The 19,855-nt window shown below is 35.4% G+C and overlaps 1 protein-coding gene across 2 annotated transcripts in view; it reads right to left on the bottom strand.

Moving 5' to 3' along the window:
* Nucleotides 1-19,855, bottom strand: part of LOC150094651 (oxidation resistance protein 1A-like) — a 308,638-nt gene that overhangs the window by 16,966 nt on the left and 271,817 nt on the right. For both annotated transcript variants that reach the window (XM_090411008.1, XM_090411009.1), the window contains one exon: nucleotides 16,443-16,538. In XM_090411008.1, coding sequence (XP_090267134.1) covers nucleotides 16,443-16,538 — 96 coding nt within the window. The remainder of the gene's footprint in view (nucleotides 1-16,442; nucleotides 16,539-19,855) is intronic.

Below are 19,855 nucleotides of genomic sequence, written 5' to 3' on the forward strand. Positions count from 1 at the left end.
CAAAGCTGATATCTGAATGGTATCCCAGAGATGATGGGAGGATGAGATTAAAGAGATGGCTGGAACTCAATGGCACAGAAAAGCTCAAGATAGGACTGAATGGAGGACTTGGGGAGGGGCTAAATCCAGCAGTGGACAGATAATGGCTGATAAAGAATAACAGAATTGGAGACAAAGGTTAATAAAAACAGGTGTTCCGTGTCCGGATGGTAGGTAAAAGACCCAGAGGAAGACCATAATTAGGCTGAATGATGATGAAGTTCAAAACCTTAGAAGATCGAAACATAAGATCCAACAATATCATGGTCCTGACAAATAACAGACTAATTTGGAGGTAAATTTTCAATAAGCAGTTATTAATTATATATTTATATATAAGCCATATATATATATATAAGCCAGTCTGGTTGGCTGGGTGGTAAAGTGTCTACTCTCCAACCAATACTACAGGTTCTAATCCTACTTATGGGCATTTGTAATTGTTTTTTTACAGTGGTGCCTCATACTTTGAACGCTTCTAACTTCGAACATTCCAGAGTTCAAACGCTTGAGAACGCAATAAATTTGAATCGCAGTTTGAACAGCGTTTCTAAGTTCAAACTATAGTCCAGGAACTCAGAGTCATATAGCATTAGACAGTTTCGGCACGCCATTGGGCATGCTTCTTCCCCATTAATTTCCCTCACTCACTTCCCCGTGCCTGTGCAGTGTGTGTGTCTGTCTCAGTTCGTTGTGCATTGTCCCTTACTTTACATAGCCTAGTTATTGCGCGATACTTTTGTGCAGAGAATTTGTAACTGATTTTGGCATTTTTTTTTTATTACCCATGGTATCCAAGAATGTAGAAAGAACAAAACCTAAAAGAAAAGTTGTAGTATCGACAATTGAGATGAAAAAAGAAATTATCATGAAACACAAAAGCGGTACACGGTTGACGGATCTGCCGACGATGTTTAAAATGTCAAAGTCAACGATAAGTAGCATTCTTAAGAATAAGAAAGCAATAAAAGTAGCAAATGTGGCTAAAGTTGTGACAACATTGACCTCCAGGAGATCATGTTATTGAAGAGATGGAAATACTCCTTTTAGCGTGGATAAATGAGAAGAGATTACATGGTGATGTTATTACTGAGAGAATTATTTGTGAGAAAGCCAAACATCTGCATAATGAACTTAAGAAATGCACACCTGAGACCAGTAGTGAAAATGGGGAGTTTCAAGGAAGTAGAAACTGGTTCGATAAATTCAAAAAACGAACTGGGATCCATAGTGTTGTCATGCATGGAGAGGCTGCGAGTGCCGATGTAGAAGAAGCGGACAAATTTGTAAAAACCTTTAAGGAGTACATGGATAGTGAGGGATTTGTATCTCAACAGGTTTTTAATTGCGATGAAACAGGTCTTTTTTGGAAAAAAAATGCCCAAAAGGACCTATATCACATAAAGAAGAAAAGACGGCACCGAGATATAAACCTATGAAAGACAGAATTACTTTGCTGCTTTGTGGTAATGCTAGTGGAGACTGTAAGATAAAGCCTTTGCTCGTTTACCATTCTGAAAATCCATGCGTTTTTAAAAAAAAACAATGTCATAAAGAGCAAATTTGGTGTGTTATGTGGAGGGCCAACACGAAAGCGTGGGTTACCAGAGTGTTTTTCACTGAGTGGATTTATCAAGAATTTGCTCCCACTGTAAAAGCTTATCTTACTGAAAAAAATCTACCATTAAAAGCTCTTCTAGTGATGGACAATGCTCCTGTTCATCCACCCAAATTTAGAGGAGGATTTAGTTGGTGAATTCAGTTTCATCAAGATAAAGTTTTTGCTGCCCAATACCACTTCTACCATACAACCCATGGACCAGCAAGTGATTTCAAACTTTAAAAAACTGTATATTAAAGCTATGTTTCAAAAGTGCTTTGAAATAACCAATGCCACAGAACTGACTCTTAAAGAATTTTGGAAAGAGCATTACAACATTCTTCATTGCTAAAGGATCGTCGATAAGGCATGGAAAGAAGTTTCTATTAAAACAATGATTTCTGCTTGGAAAAAACCAGAGTTTTTTCCAAGCAGAAATTGTGTCTTTGGGTAAAGCTATGGTGAGTGATTAGAGGTGAGTGATGAGGATGTAGAGGAGTTAATAGATGATCATAAAACCGAACTCAGCACAGAAGAACTTCAACATCTTCATGATCAACAACAAAAAGAAGTGGAAAAAGGAATTTTTTTTGGAAGAGAAGGACATCTAAAGATGCATTTCCAATGCTGACCTTCAAGAATTGTTCTCTTTTGGTTAGAACACAAGCTACTGTGGAAAAATGGCACCCTAATAAGACAGTAGTGACCAGGAATATCAACTTATTCGATGACAACGTGATGGGTTATTTTAAAAATATGAAAGAAAATCGTCAGCACCAAACATTAGATAGATTCTTCTCTGCAGAAAAAAGAGAACGTGAATCAGCGTTCTCAACTCCAGCTAAGAAGCAGAAAGAAGACACTTAACTGGAGCATTATTTTCGTCTTTGTGATTTTTATATTAAAAAAATATTCTTAACTATTATTTTGATGTAATAATTAAAATTAAAAAAAAAAACCTAAGATAGATAAAATTAAAAAAAAAAATTATTGAAATTTTTTGGATATGGAACAGATTATTTCGCTTTCCATTATTTCTTATGTAAAATCATGATTCAGACTTCCAATGATTCATAGCTCGAACGGGTTTCTGGAATGAATTAAACATGAGCTACGAGGCACCACTGTATCATGATTCCATGTGGAAATGGAGCTATGACACTACCATGTTTTCTTCTAGCAGAGCCTTCACTCCCTTAATCAAAGTTGAAACCAGTCTGGGTATTATATTCTTTAATGCATGGATAGCATTCCCAAGAAGGGTGTATGCTGTGCATTATGGGATACAGTAAAAACTATGAAGTCAACTGCTGTATATAAAAGTGGCCTAGTCATGAAGATATTTCATGTGTACAAATTTACATTGCTCATGGCTGAATAAAGAATAAAAACCAGAATATAATTTGTTAATGTATTGTGAGCATGGGAAAATGGATGTCAGTTCAAAGTCAGTAAATGTAAAGTCATTCACTTCGGAGTGATTAGATATCCAATGTCGTATTATATCAGTATTGGGATTATGCGAGAAGAAACTGATCAGGTTAGGGATCTTGGAGTGTTAGTAGATAGGAAGTTGATGTACAGGAGCCATGTAGCAAAGATTGCAAATACAGCTCACAAGATAATTGCAATACTGAAATGAATGTTCACATGTAAAGATAAGAATGTCATTTTTCCTTTTTACAAGGCCTTGATAAGACCTCACTTGAACTATTGTGCACAAGTCTGGTTTCCATTGTGATTCTGATACATTGGAGAGAGCGCAAAGGAGAGTGTTAAAAATGATATCAGGATTGTGGAATACTGATTATGGAGAGAGAGATCGAAAATTTGTAGACACTAGGAAACAGGGGTGATATGATTGAGACTTACAAACTTCTGAAAGGGTCATACAGGATTTCTATTGATGAAATTTTTCAATTTATGGAGGGTAGGGAAAGGACTAGAGGGCATCCTTGGAAGCTGAGAACGAATGCCGCTAAGAAGGGGATGAGGACTAATTTTTCTCTCATAGAGTGGTGCATGACTGGAATGGATTGCCATTGAATGTTGCGAGTGCAAGCAGTGTGAATGAATTCAAGAATAAGTATGATAACTGGTGTATGTAGTGTGTGGCCTCCCTCGATGAGTCTTTGACTCCCTGGAGGTCTCACTTAATAATAATAAGTACAGAATACTTCCTAACTAGCTAAAAAAACTTGCAAGAACAATCTGGTGTTGTAATATGAGTGATATGACAGTGGAAAGAAATTTATTAACAATTTGAATACATGTGGACATAAGTGTCATTTTGTGATCTTACAGGGAAAGAGTTTTCCAGAAACCAGAGTAGAGGAGATGAATAAAGAAGATAAAAAAGTTAGTTTTGAGTAAAAAGCTGCAAATTCAGTGTTGAAAAGTAGATTTTACTAATGCCAATTTCTGATTAACAGTGGCCACAAAAATATCTGGAGAAAATTCCTGTAGCAAAAACAATGCTTGTGTAATAGCGATTGGTAAGAGAAATGCCAAAGATGATTTTACTTATTTTTTTTGTAGAGACAAAATTTTTCTGAAAGCTTTTAGGGACACTACTCCAGATGCAAGTACTAACAGAAAATTTTGCAGTTCTAATAATAGTTGGCCTTTAACGAAAGAGATCTAGTTTTCTGAATATCAAAGAAGCGATTATTATTATTATTACTATTATGTGACACCTCCGAGGAGTCCAAGGAATCATCATGGGAGGGCACTCTACTATACTACACATGCCCCTTCTATTTCCCTTTCTATTTAATTCTCCAGCTACAATAATGCCATCTACTTCCCACCACCCATAATTTATGTTAATATCATTTAAAAAAATATATATCAGAAATTAAATTGTCCCAAGGAGAGGAAATCTGATGTTGTGTAGACTTTTGAAGGTGTTGAAGGTAAGAATAGGGTAATAAGTTTTAAAAGAGGTAAACCGTAAGTAGACATATCGGTACACAATAAATAACGGAAAAAACTCACGTAGAAAGATTATTTATTAGTATAATTTTCAAGCCTGTGTGTCACAGGCATCTTCAGTACATTAAGCTCAAAATTAAACACTAACTGACAATTCCAAAAAGTGCCACCTAAGTAGCTGGTGTAAGATAACTAAAAAGGTCAATAACTTTCCTAAAAAAAAAAAAAAAAAAAAAAAAAAAAAAAAAAAAAAAAAAATACAATAAAAAGTTAGGAAAGATTAGCTGATTTGTAAAGTACTATCTCCCATAAAGGGGATAGACGTAAGCCGTCGGATCTGTTTAAGTTAGGAGAATGAAGTAGAGTTTCACATGTTTCTTTATAAAGGGGTTCCATGAGAAACTGACTTTTGTGAAGAACTCTAGTCCTTCTCCAATGAACTCTGTGTCTAGTGAAGATGGCATGTTCAGAAAGTCCAGACTTTTCAGGTTTAAAGTATTCAATATAAGATTGGTGTTCTTCTAGCCGAATAGAGGCAGATCTTCCCGTTTGTCCGAAATAAGATAATCCACAAGAGCACGGAATCTGGTAGACACCTGGATGATTAAGATGTGGAAGCTTGTCCTTAGGAGAAGTGAGAAAGGTGGAGATTTTTCTAAACGGTCAAAAGGCAACGGTCGAATCTTTTACAGAAAGAACTACAATACATAACTTCTTCCTTTCTATCTAACGGTTATAAAAATTGCTTCATTAAAAGAACTTTGAGTAGTTTTAATATGTCTTCCTCTTCAAACACAGAGGAAATAATGCGCATTACTATCCCTTATGTACAAGGCATCAGTGAACGTATAGCAAAAGTTTTAAAACCACTGAATATTTTTGTTGCCTTTCGACCGTTTAGAAAAATCTCCACCTTTCTCACTTCTCCTAAGGACAAGCTTCCACATCTTAATCATCCAGGTGTCTACTAGATTCCGTGCTCTTGTGGATTATCTTATTTCGGACAAACGGGAAGATCTGCCTCTATTCGGCTAGAAGAACACCAATCTTATATTGAATACTTTAAACCTGAAAAGTCTGGACTTTCTAAACATGCCATCTTCACTAGACACAGAGTTCACTGGAGAAAGACAAGAGTTCTTCACAAAAGTCAGTTTCTCATGGAACGCCTTTATAAAGAAACATGTGAAACTCTACTTCATTCTCCTAACTTAAACAGATCCGATGGCTTACGTCTATCCCCTTTATGGGAGATAGTACTTTACAAATCAGCTAATCTTTCCTAACTTTTTATTGTATTAATTTTTTTTTTTTTTTTTTTTTTAAGGAAAGTTATTGACCTTTTTAGTTATCTTACGCCAGCTACTTAGATGGCGCTTTTTGGAATTGTCAGTTAGTGTTTAATTTTGAGCTTAATGTACTGAAGATGACTGTGACACACAGGCTTGAAAATTATACTAATAAATAATCTTTCTAGGTGAGTTTTTTCCGTTATTTATTGTGTACCAAGAATAGGGTAACTTTTGTGAGAAATAAGACAGGTCTGACATTTACTAGCAGTGAAGTTCTCACCCCACTAGAGTTATTTAGAGATCAGTATTTAAGAAGGTAACAGGTTGGCATGTCAACTTGCCATAGGACATTGTGACATACTACCATATCTGCATTACATATAACTCAAGTCAAATCCCAAAATAGAAGAAATAACTCACAGAATTTTGAAAACTGGCATAATTACTCATATTCCTGAATGTTAAACTCCCATCATATTTTGAGCAAAATGGTGGCAAGAAAGAAGTTTTACAAACGATTCCATCCTGCTTACAAACATTATACACAAGAAATATTCTGAGTCACAGAGCTGATGCTGCAACTGGACAGGTCTAGAAGTGACAGACAGTGAATCACCATCATATGAAAGGCAAGTAGTAAGAAGGGCAATCTGATAAATATAAGTCCTGGTTCAACAGCAGCATTGCTACAGAACACTAAGACAACAGTGTGATATGGTGTCCTATGTTATCATTAAATAAGCATACCCCTTGGGGATGTACTCAAAGATCAACTGCCATGACAGTCTACCAGTCCAGGTGCAGCTGCACAAGAATTTGTTCCATGTCAGGAATGACCTATATTTTGGGGAATGATGATAGCCTGCACTAGCCCAGCTAGGAAGTACAAACTTCTGACTAATATGTCACCTTGGAATTCAAAGTAAATACACACCACATCAAACTCAAAACAGTAGAGATAGCACCCCAAGTGTCGCCTGGGTCGAGAAAGTTTGTGTTCATAGCTTAGGCTATGTTCGAAAAGTCTACTAATTACATTAAAAATGAACAAAAACATCAAGATAATCATGGGAATTTCCTGACTATCTTCCAATTGAACATAATTTACTAGATCAAAATCAGTGGTACTAACGAGGTGGTCTGAAAAGTTCTTGGTCTAACAATGAAAAAACAAATTTATAATTTCAAAATTATAACTATAAACATAATCTCCCTTAAGACTAATACAATTATTCCAGCAATGCTCCAGCACCATTATCCCATCCCTGTAGTGGTTCTTAGTAAGATCTGCAAAATACCCCTCTATAGCTGCAATCACCCCTTGATTCGAAGAAAAACACTGACCAGCGACAAAGAGTTTTAGTTTTGGGAAGTGATAGAAGTCAGAGAGAGCCAAATATCGGGAATAGGGTGGATGTTCCAACAATTCATAGTGCAGATCCCTTTCCCAAAACACTTTTGTGGGCAGGTGCATTGTCCTGATGAAAGATGATTTTTTTTCTTCTGCAAACCGGGTCTTTTTTCACAAATTTTTTCATCTAATCTGGTTAAAAGATCGGAATAATATTCCCCGGTTATTGTTTTGCCGGGGAAATATATAATTTTAATTATATATTTTCAAGATAATTAATAAACAAAATGCCTTTAGCATCCCAAAACACCGATGCCATGACCTTTTCTGCTGATGGAACTGACTGTCTTCTTTGGCGCTGAACAACTGGCTTCTGTCTAATGTTTTGACTGCTGTTTGGATTCTAGTGTGCAATGGTGAATCCAAGTCTCATCCATAGTAATAAATCTATGCATAAAATCAGTTTTATTCTTGTTAAAATGCTCCAAGCACTGTTCAGAGATTTTCATGTGAGTGCATTTTTGATCTGCTGTGAGCAAGCGTGGCACCCATCTTGCGCAAAGCTTTTTCATTTGCAATTCTTCATGCAAAATATATCCTACACGTTCTTTTGAAATGACTATAGTCTCAGCAATTTCACACACTTTGACTCGCTGGTCATCCAATACCATATTGTGCACTTGATCAATGATTTCTGGTGTTTTACACTTTTTGGATGTCCTTCACGTGAATCATCTTCAAGACTAGTACAGCCACGTTTAAACTCAGCAGCCCATTTCTTAATTGTCCAAAATGAAGGAGAAGAGTGCCCATAAACTTTTATTAACTTCAAATTAATTTCTTTTACCATTAAACCTGCTCTTACAAAGAATTTTATAACTGCACAATACTTAATTTTATCCATTTCAAGGGATACAGACAACACTTTTGCTTCAGACAGCTGTATAAAACAAACTACTTGATAGAATGACTTGCAATTTCACATGGATGCTTATGACATTATGTACCAACATGGGAAAAAAAAAAATCTTGCCGATAGTGTTGCCATCTACGGTTGAGGCCGAGAACTTTTCAGACCACTCTCGTATATAATATCCATAGCAGGCAAAAAGTAGACACCGTTGCTTTACAATAAGCTCAACACACCTCACAAGAAAATATTACTATTCCTGGTGATGTATACAAAGGCATCCCTGAATCTCACCAAGTGACCTTTCCAGTGGTATTTCTCTGTACAACTTCTTAATTTACAATGTATATAAGCCTTCTCTACCTGACTGGCCAAGTTCTGCACTTTCACAGCTAGCCCGTCCTTGGGGATTTCAACTTGTACAGTATACTATGGGTTAGAAAAATGATGACAATCCAGGCCTTTAAACAACAGACGACTAGAAGCTAACAAACAACCTGCACCTCTGGAAGATGAAGATCAGAGACAATTTCTGACTTCTGCTTTACCACCACTGATACAGAATAAACTCCTCTTAACCCAACCAATCAAATACTATTTCCTTTTCCCCACAGCTACAGAGATCCTGCCTAATTATAACAGGACTTGCAATATCCAGATAGTATCTCAAGAAAGCAAGCTGGCCAAAATTCACTAAAAACAATATTAACATAATTCCATCCACAGTTTGGTGAGGCTACACACAAAAACCTATTATAGCACTCCTTGAATGCTTGAAACTACAAGGCAGCCCATTCCACACACTCATATGCCATGAGAAGAATCTGAACTTGTATTTCTTCACACCTTTTGTCAGCTTCAGATATGACTCCAAGTGCTTCCCCTAACTGCCATAAGTTTCAATATTTCTTTGTACCTATAATAAGTTATATCTGTTATATCCTTTTATCCATCTATCCCTCAAACCTTGAAGATAACAACAACACAATCTCTCCTTTATGTAAAATTCCATAGCATGGTTATCGTCTTCATTACCAGTCACTGGATCTTTTTGAATATGCCTATCTTTCCAGAACAGGTGACCATATCTGTGCACAACAGTTCGGATTTAGTCTTATCAAATTCTTGAAAAGTAAAAGAATAACTTTCATCTTCAAGTCAACAGTGTACTTATCTGATGTGATGCTTTAATGTGATGATGTGATGCTTTAATGTGATGATATTCTGCTTGCAACATCTTTTGTCCTTATTGCATAACCTTACATTCTGAAATAAATTGAATTCCATTAACATTTGTCCATACAATCAGTCTATTTAAGTCAGCCTGAAGAGATCCTATGTGTCCCCTTATCACTTGACAAACTTGGTATCTTAAAAAAAAACTGGCTATTGCCCTCTAGATCAGTGCTTCCCAAACTTCTGGATGTCAGGGCCCCCCTTTGCAAAAATTAAAATATTTCACGCCCCCCCCCCCCGAAACAAAATCGTAATAGAGAGATATATTATTATAATATTTATTGTATTTATATTCAATACAAAACATACACAGCGAATATTGCAAAAATCAAATGCATATATTACATTTTTTGCCTCTTACCGTTTGGTTCTGAAGACAATGCGGGCTGTTCTGGTAAAATATGAAATACTGTCCTTTTTTTTTTTTTTTTTTTTTTTTTTTTTTTTTTTTTTTTTTTTGAGTCTGTTTCTGCTTCTTCCGATTGTTCGCGGGATTTTTTTTTTATTTCTTATCAGCCACTTATCCATCTCAGGGTTAAATTTTTTAACGTAGAATAGATCAAATAATATCACCACTTACCGATACTGGCACACCACAGACTGATAACATGAAATTAGTGAATATTATCTGAATAAGGAAATCCCCGGACCAGGAACATTTTTCACTTTTGTGACATTTCTCCTTTTATGGTAATTAAGCCTAACGCGAAACAGACAGCAAAGGCAGTCTGTTTATTAAAACGTGCCTATGATTGGTGCAGTATTAACAAAAGATCGCACAACCGAAAGATAAAAGCATAGCTGACAATTGAGTTGAAATGTTAACTCTCTTCAACTGAATTCCATATGTGAAACTCCCATAACATTCATTATACATATATATTACTTAGTTTTAACACTTTTACGAATTTTAACACGTTCAGTTGAATTTTATTGCTGCCTTGGGAAATCGAACTCGCACACATCTAATTAATAACAATAGTTTTTAGTAAGATACTGTGTTTGCCCATGCAACATATGGTTTTGTTTCAGTCTATACAGCATAGTTTCTGTATGAGGGGACATGTGATTCATTAATTAGTGTGTTTTTATCCCAGTTGTCTCTAATTGCACTATTTGTTGAGAAATATATTACACAGACTCATCATCATCATCATCATCATCATCATCAAATTCCTGCCATGTACCCTCAAGGGGTGTACAGGATATGACAGTACTACATGAAAAAATTACATCATTACTAACTTCCTATCTACAATTTTCCTCCAAATCAGTCTGTTACTTGTCAAGACTCCAACATTATCAGATCTTATATTTCTATCGTCTAAGGCACTTTGTACCGTATCAATCCACCTATATCTTGGTCTTCCTCTGGGTCGTTTTCCTGCCAACATGGCAGAGAACACTTGTTTTGCTAATCTTTCCTCTCCCATTCTATTTAAGTGACCATACCATCTGAGATTAGCTCTGCTAACGCATTCCTGAATGCTGACAATGTCAAGTTCTTTCCTAATATCCTCATTTTTAATATGATATTGCCATTGATGCCATCTGTTCACACCTCTAATCTTTCTCAGGACTCTCATATCTGCGGTCTCTAGTCTTTGGTCAAGTGTTTTACTTCTGACCCAGCTCTCAGATCCATAAGTTAAAATTGGTTTGAACACAGTCTTGTATACAGCTAATTTAGTGTTCCGACTAATTTCTTTCTTATTCCATATGAATTTATTCAATTGACTTCCCACGATACCAGCTTTGCTGATTCTGTTGTCTATTTCTATATTTAGTTTACCATCTTCAGTAAAAATTGTGCCTAAGTAGCTGAAATGTTTTACTTGTTCCACAGGTTCTCCATTCACAACACAGTTGACATTTTCAATGATTCTGCCTATTTTCATTGTCTTTGTCTTTTTATTGCTGACCTTCATACCATATCTATTACAACAGCTATTCAATTTAGTCAGAGAATCTTGCAGACTTGTAGCGGATTTATTTAGAAGTATAACATCATCCGCATAAAGCAAAGAGCTGACATTAACATCTCCAATTTTGATATCATGTTTAATACCACTTTCCTTCATAATGTGATCCATATAGATAATGAATAACAGAGGGGATAATGTACATCCTTGTCTCACACCAGATTTAACATTAAACCATCTTCCTGTACTTCCTTCAATTCTAACTGCTGACTCACAACTCAAATAAAGACTAAGTATTGCTTGATATAATGCCCCATTGACACCATATAACTGCAGCGTATTGAATAGCTTCTCTCTTGGCACCTTGTCATATGCCTTTTCCAAATCGACAAAACTTAAATACAGATCTTTGTTATATTCCCATGCTTTCTCGACTATTTGTCGTAAAGTGAAGATCTGATCCTGACAGCCTCTATTTGGCCTGAATCCAGCTTGTTCTTCACCAAGCTTTTCTTCCACAATTCTTCTCAACCGTTTCTCAAGTATACTTGCATAGATCTTGCCAGGAACACTCAGTAGGGAAATACCTCTGTAATTCTCACATTCAGTTTTATTTCCCTTTTTATATATGGGTACTATGAGAGCTCTACTCCAATCATCGGGAATTCGTCCCTCTGTCCAGGCTTTCTGAACTATGCAGTGCAGCCACTGTAAGACTCTTATACCACCATACTTCAGCATTTCTGGTCGAATATCATCTACTCCTGCTGCCTTTCCACATTTCAAGCCTTTGATGGCTTTTTCTACTTCAAGTATGGATATGTATTCCTGACTGCATGCCTGGTCAGTGTTTTTTATCACTGTGCTGTCATCACTGCTTGTTTCATTTAGCAGTTTTTCAAAGTAATTACTCCATACTTCAAGGATATCTTTTTCTCCTGTTTTCATTTCACCTTTATCATCTCTAATTCCTTTTACAGCATTCTTTCCTCCATTCCTTAGCTTCTTCAACAACCTCCAGAATATTTTGCCACCTTCTTGATATTTATTTTCTATATTCTTGCCAAATATGGTTTTGTTTCAGTCTATACAGCATAGTTTCTGTATGAGGGGACATGTGATTCATTAATTAGTGTGTTTTTATCCCAGTTGTCTCTAATTGCACTATTTGTTGAGAAATATATTACACAGACTCCTCATACCTTATTCACTGGCATAATAAAAGCACTTGTTTTTATTGCCTCTGCAGTATAGTGGCTGTTAGGGAGAGCGTGTTCACTGCAAGCGAGTTACTATCTCCCCACATGAACTTCTTTAAGCTATTTTTCATGTGTGAAGTATATGCGAAACTTTTATTGGTAACAGAAAACTAGCTCGGATGACAGTGATAATATAAAACGAGTTTTGATATGCATATAAAGTCAATATCAACAGTTCTTGATATTAAAATATAAAAAATAACGAAAAAGAAATAATAAATAATAAAAGTTAAATATGTTTCTTTTAAAATAAAAACATTTACTTAGTCTTAAAACATTTTAAATTTGTTTTCATTATTTCACGCCCCCCCCCTCAACAAAACCTATGGCCCCTAAGGGGGCCACGGCCCACAGTTTGGGAAGCGCTGCTCTAGATCATTCCCAGTACCATTAACATACAAGTTAACAGTCCAAGTATTGATCCCAACAGTAGAACAAGTACAGATCCCTACAGCACACCACTGGTCAACTTCCTCTCTTCTTAGACTCATCACCTCCATACATCACTTTCTGATACCCGTCGGCTTAGCCACTCTCCACTCCATATTCACAAATTTATTTTATATATCCATTGCACCGAGTTTGCACAACTTCAATACTGTCAAATACCTTAGCAAAATCCAAACATCATGGTATATCAATTTCCCTTATCCAACTATGCTGTCACTGTTACAGAAAGAGGAGACTGCTCAAGCAAAACCTACCTTTAACAAAACTATGCTATCCTCCATAGAGGATCCTAGTGCTGTCTAAACACCTTTGGATGCACTTCCTAACCAGCCTTTCCAATAGCTTGCTAACCATACCAGAAATGATATTTACTTATGCGTATGGAGTTTCCTCCCTTTTTCTCCCCCATCCCCATTGGGGAGAGTTGAGCCCCCTCATAGGGGGGGGGGTTAAGTATTTATGGCTGTAGATCTGTGTGTGTTCATGGGGCCAGTTTGCCTGTTTGTGAGATGAAAAATGCCAGATAAAGGTTCTGTTATGGAAAAAAGGCGGAAAAACCCTACTGCCTGCGCCCAAGACCGGCTAACTTGGCTATGGCTGAGGAAGATCCTCAAATACCTCACGTCTTCAACGGGAATCGAACCTGGGACATTCCTCCCCCAGTCATATGGTTGCGAAGCGCACAGCCACTAGGCTAACTGCACGGATAGAAATGATACTAAGATGATTTGTTGCACGAGTCCTTGCTCTACCCCTGTATAACACAATTACCTTCCACCCATAAGGAATCATGCATGTACTGAGACAAGATGAACAACTATGTCAGGGGAACTCTCTTACATATTTCTTCAGCACCACATCCATCCAACTGTATTCTAATCAAGCTTCTGATTAGAAGCTTCATTTTAATACCTCTAACTCAGCGACTTTAATTTCACCTCAACATCCAGAGAACTTATGAGTCTGCCTAGAATATATATAACTTATTAAACTTAAGACTTACTTCAGTATTTCTAGTGCATCTGACATTTTCTCATCGTTCGTATTCAACTAATGTTATTCTTCCATGGCCTCATACTTGCTGCATAGCAATAAAATTCTCTTATATTTCCCTGTTCAGTTAACTTCTTTTTATAATCAGATTTTGCATTCCTCACCATGGTTATGATGCTCCTCAATCACTCTTCTCATGATAAGTGATCCACAACATTCTCTTTTTATGCAACTCCTGCTTTAAAATGCTGTGAGCATCGAGAGCAGAAGAAGGGTTTGATTATCTGGAACCTCAAGAGAGCAAACAGAACTTTTTCAAACCACTTCAAGCCTCCAATTAGAAAGGTGATGGTGAACCTACACAATGCAATGAAATTATCTACCAACCCAAAAACATCCACATGTAAGAGTTCTAGCTTCCTTCAGTTTATTATAATCACCTACCTTACATTTCCACATGCATCCTTTCTTAGTCAAAGCTCATTGCCACATCTAAGTCAAAACTACATAACCACTCACCAGTACTAAATTCAATCTTCTTGCACTGTGAATCTTTTCCACTCATTTCCTCTCATCTTGCTTCTTTTTTTTTTTTTCAGTGCATGAATTCAAGAAGTAAGGTTTCTGAGGCAAATAAGGCCCAGTGTCTAATAAAGCCCATTTAAAAAAAAATCACATTTATGTTGCACCGGTTTGGTTTCTTACACACACAGAGGACGCAATAAGCAATGGCAAATCAGTGGTGCCATATTGTCTAGCGACTGTATTGTGTCAGTTTGACCTAGACCTTTGTTGGAGGCTGTTGTGTCTTCCTGTTTAATAATATTACGCCACAATAATTCATAAGTTTTAATTAAAAATATTGTTCTTTTTGCATTGTTTTTATATTTAAATTGTTCTTTCAATATTCAGTTTTATGATAAAAAATGGTTTAATTGATTTGAATTCATATTTTACGTGAAAATAGATGTGATCTAATCTAGTTCGTGGGGGTTAATAAGGCCCAGTAAATTTGTTGATGGGTCTTATTAAACTGCTATAATTTATAATTTTATTTTTTGGTGATTGCTCATAATAGTTACTTATTTTATTGCTAAAGGCCTCTGAAAATGTCAGAAATTAAGAAGAAACGAGGGTCTTTGGACTGATGAAAGATTAGAAGCAGCTATGAAAGCTGTGCAAAAGGACAACTATCATAACGTGCAGCATCAGAACACTATGGAGTACCTAGAAGAACATTGAGGAACCATTTAAAGACAGAGAAGATGACGAGAAGATTAGGAAGAAATACTGTGCTAACAAAAGAACAAGAGAAGAACTTGAAAGAATAGTAAAGTTTGCTTCAATTGGCATCCCTTTAACTCCAAAAGCTATACACAGGCAAACTTTTATATTTTGCAAACAAAATGAAATTAGGAATAACTTCAATAAAGAAAGTAGCCTCACAGGAAAAGATTGGTTGAAGTTATTTTTAAAGAGAAACCCAACAATTTCTAAACGTAAAGCTCAATTTTTGAATCCTGCTCGAGCTGTAAGAATATGTCCTAATCCTCCATTTTGTGATTCAGATAACTCCGATGATGAGATTCCATTGGCAAATCTAAAAACAAAGAACTCTTTGAAGTCATCATTTCAGGAGTTAATGCCAAAGCCAAATTATGCAGTTGTAAAGGCAACACCATGAAGGAAAGCGTTAAATTATAAGGGCCAGAGAGTGACCAAAGATCTTTTCAAAGAAAAGGATAGTAAGAAAGAGATGGCTGCCACTAAAAAACAGGAAGAACCAAAAAAAAATAAAGGAACAAACAGAGTGTCAAAAGAGGGGTGGTATTGCCATGGATACAGAGAAGAAAAGGTTGCTGATATGAGGCAATGAACACGGTGTCTTCAAAGGTACCACAAAGAGTGTGTTGGTCTCAAGAAGAATGTGGCGTATTTGTATGCCCTTATGACTGTTCTTAAGCTAATAATTATGATTAAAATTAATAATAATTAAAAATAATTGTTATATTCTTTTTTAAATATTTAATTTTGTTCAAGGGCTTTATTAAACTACTGTGGTTTAATAAGGCCCACACAAGGTGTTTTTTAAAGACTTGGTTAAAATATAAATTACTGCAAGAATTGTTCTTATTTGTGGTTTTTTTTTTTTAATTAGTGATAATACAAACTTTAATATGAACACTGTTGTTTCAATTAATCTAAACTATTGTCTAACTTATTCAAATTTTAAATAAGGTGGGCCTTATTTGTCTCAGGTACCTTATAACAAGTATTGTGTCAATAACTATTTTAGTGTCAGCATCCAGCAATTAGCCACCTGACTGACTCCAAGAAGATGAGTCAGGTATGTTATGATTATATAATGGACTAATTATATAATCATAACATACAATTATAACAATGATGAAAACATTTGTTTCCATCATATCCATTTTAAAAAAAAAGCTACATACCTTAAATGAAGGACTAAAGGTAAATAAGAAAGATTCTCCTGTGCCATAGAAATGATCACTCATTTTAAGGGAACAAGAAATCATTGCTCCAAATATCTGAAAGAATCAAGTATAAACTACATATGAGTAAAATATTTTTATAACATAAAATAATTTATATGAAAGAAAACAAAATCATTACTAATGTTAATCTAATAAAGGATACTTGGAAGAAAAAATGTAGTCCATGCAACAGAATCAACAAGCTGCAAACAATAAATGGACAGCCAGTTTTTTTTTTTAACCAGCAAAGCTGGATAGCAGATAAGAGACCCCCCCCCCCTCAGATTTTATAATTTACTATGTTTCCACTGGCCTGGCTGGCCGAGTGGTTAGCATAAGAGGTTGCGGGTTTGAATCCCGCCTATGGCATGGACGTTTGTGATCGTCTTTCACCTTCAAAAATTCATCCAGACAAATACGTATATACTCTCCCAAGATGGAGTGAGTCACCAAGGGAGAAGTAAACCCAACCCTTCTGCAATGGGAGAGGCCTTTACCCCAGCAGCAGGGAAGTTATAGGTTGAAATTCATTCATTGTTTCCAAGCTATCATAGAGACCAATCATTCTACAGACCACGTGTTCAAAGTGAGTACACCACTTAATTCAAATGCTTTAGAACAGTGGTCTCCAAAGTGTGGTACACAAGTCGATACGTGGGGTTACATCAAAAAAGTTTTATATTGATAGGAAAAAAATTAAGTAATTAATTAAAGATAAAGAATATTACTTTCTTTCATCAATTAAACATATATCTAATATAGACAAAGACGTTATAAAGATCCTGTAAACTTAAATTTGCAAGTAGCGCCCACTGGGCCACATAATCGTCCGTGGCAAAGTTGTCATTTTTTTAAAACTAGGGAGTAAATCTCTTACTTCTTATCCATTGTTTGTAGAGCATCCTAGTGTTGATAAGCCCAACTAGAGAAGGAAAATTGCTTAGTTATCCTGCTATCTACAGATGACACCATAGTTGTATTAATTATTTGACTATTAGTAGTAAGTGTAATGATTTTTTTTTAGTATATATTGTTTCTGTGCAATTCTAATGCCTTTTTGTGCTTACTTTTACATTTACCCTAGAAATAGTAAATTAATATTATCAAAATTTTTTACATTTTTTAAAAGTGTGATATTATCAATAGTAAATGAATTATATTTAAATTTTACAAATTAACCCTCACAAAATGGATAAATGGTTAAAAAAATTTCCTCCAAAGAAACTGCGAATTGAAGATAATTATGATAGTACTTCTACATCAGACGAACAACAAGGAAAAGATAGGATTGATTCTTCTATTCAAACAAGTTCATTATCAGTCAAATTAAATGATAAAAACATTAATCTGAAACTTAACCAAACCTTGCCCAAGAAAGTTCGAAATGATCAAAGAGACTACTCGAAATGGAGATTTACATCGATGATAGTCAACAATGAACCTCGTCCTACATGTGTATTGTGTCATGAGACGCTATATAATGGAAGTACGAAACCATCATTATTAGTAAGACACTTGAAAACTAAACATCCTGAACACGAATACAAATCTTTACAATTCTTTGAATGATGTTTGAAGACATGTAATTCTCAATCCAACAACTTAAAAAAATTCACGAAAATTAACTATAAATATTTGGAGGCATCTCTTGAGGTTGCATTCTTAATTGCAAAAGACCAAAAGCCACACACCATTGGGGAAACACTTGTACTCCCAACCGCCATAAAAATGGTAGAAACAATCCATGGAAAAGAATATGCAGATAACTAAAATGCATTCCCTTATCAGCAAATACTATTGGTAGATGTATAGAAATCATTGCAGATAATTTAAAGAAGCAACGTATCGCAGTATCAGAAGCTATCAAAAGTATCAGAAGCCAGAATTTCAAGAAATTATGAAAGAAATGCAAGGCCATTGTTCACATCAAATATTGTAATAAATATGTTTGTAAGCTGTTAATAATAAAAATAATGTGTAAAAATATCTAGCGTTTTTAATTATATGATGATACAAGGCATATTTCCTCTTTATAATACTTATTACAATAGATTTTTGCTCAATCAATTGGGGGTACACGCTATTTATTTTTTCTGTCTTGGGGTACTCGATCAAAAAAGTTTGGAGACCACTGCTTTAGAAGATCTTTTCATCAGGTAGAAGAAAGATATTACACAGATCCCAGTTCAAATACCACAATATTCCTAGAAACTCATGTTCTAGGAATATTGTGGTATTCCTAGAACATGAGTTCCATTGCACTTAACCTGGTTAAGTGCAATGGAACTGGTGTAATCCTACACAAATCTGGACTCACTACCCTATCTTCCCATCAACAGTAATCACAGAAAATCACTGTACAGAGCACCACTGTCACCTTTTATAAACTGTCCTTGTTTTTGAAGTCACTTCATTCTCAGTCTTTGCTGTGTGAATGTGGCTTTAAAGTGCTAACTAGTGTTGGCAAAATGTAAGAGTGTAAATATTTAGTTAGTAAATTATTTATTTTCATTCCAGTTCCATGTAGTTTTTATTCCAGAACTTTAACATGAATCATTACAACAGCTATGGAATATGAATGTGGAAATACACCTATGCAGTAATTCCCCAAACTTAAACTTACATGTCACAATCATATCACCCCTTCTTATATCTGGCAAGCTCCACAACACCATCTTAATGTGTCATTGTATTCAACTTTCCACAGTCCCCTAGGCAACCTTACCCAGTCACTAGTATTAGTATGGCCACTGATCATTGGTTTGATTAGTAATTCTTTCCATTTTGAAAGACTACCCTTCATTTTTATATATTAAAAATATCAGCTTATGTGTTTCAGTAGTTAATTCACTATAACCATATTCGATGAATTTGGCCACTATGAGCACTTCATGCTTTGCCACCTCTGAAATTGCTTTATACTTTTCTTCTACTTTGTCTAGTATGTTGTTAAGCATTTTTAGGTGATAGGTAGAATAAGTACTCTGTTCAAAAGTTTTAGCAGGGTTTGCAGTTTATTGTTGGTTAAAGTCTTCTCACCACCTCTTTACTATATCGTCTCTAGTAGCTAATATCTTCACTGCTATAGTTGATTATTTTTGCTTTCATATGCGAATATGTTTATTGGTTTATAATTTTAGAGAAGAATATCCTTTGGTTTAACTGTTTCAGGATTCCATCAGTCTCTTCAAGTGAAATTTTTTTATATTTTTTCTCTGTAAACATTAAAAAAAAAAATTTAAAAAATTGCTGGCATCTGTTAAATGGGCTGAAATATATTCAGATCACTTCAACAAAGGATACAAAGTACAGTACTTATAGCTATATCTTCATAGTAAAAACTTTTATTATTATTACCACACAGTTATCTC

This window comes from Typopeltis vanoorti, chromosome 21, assembly GCF_054136105.1.
Source record: "Typopeltis vanoorti isolate ZY-2024b chromosome 21, IOZ_Tvanoo_1.0, whole genome shotgun sequence".
Taxonomy (NCBI): domain Eukaryota; kingdom Metazoa; phylum Arthropoda; class Arachnida; order Uropygi; family Thelyphonidae; genus Typopeltis; species Typopeltis vanoorti.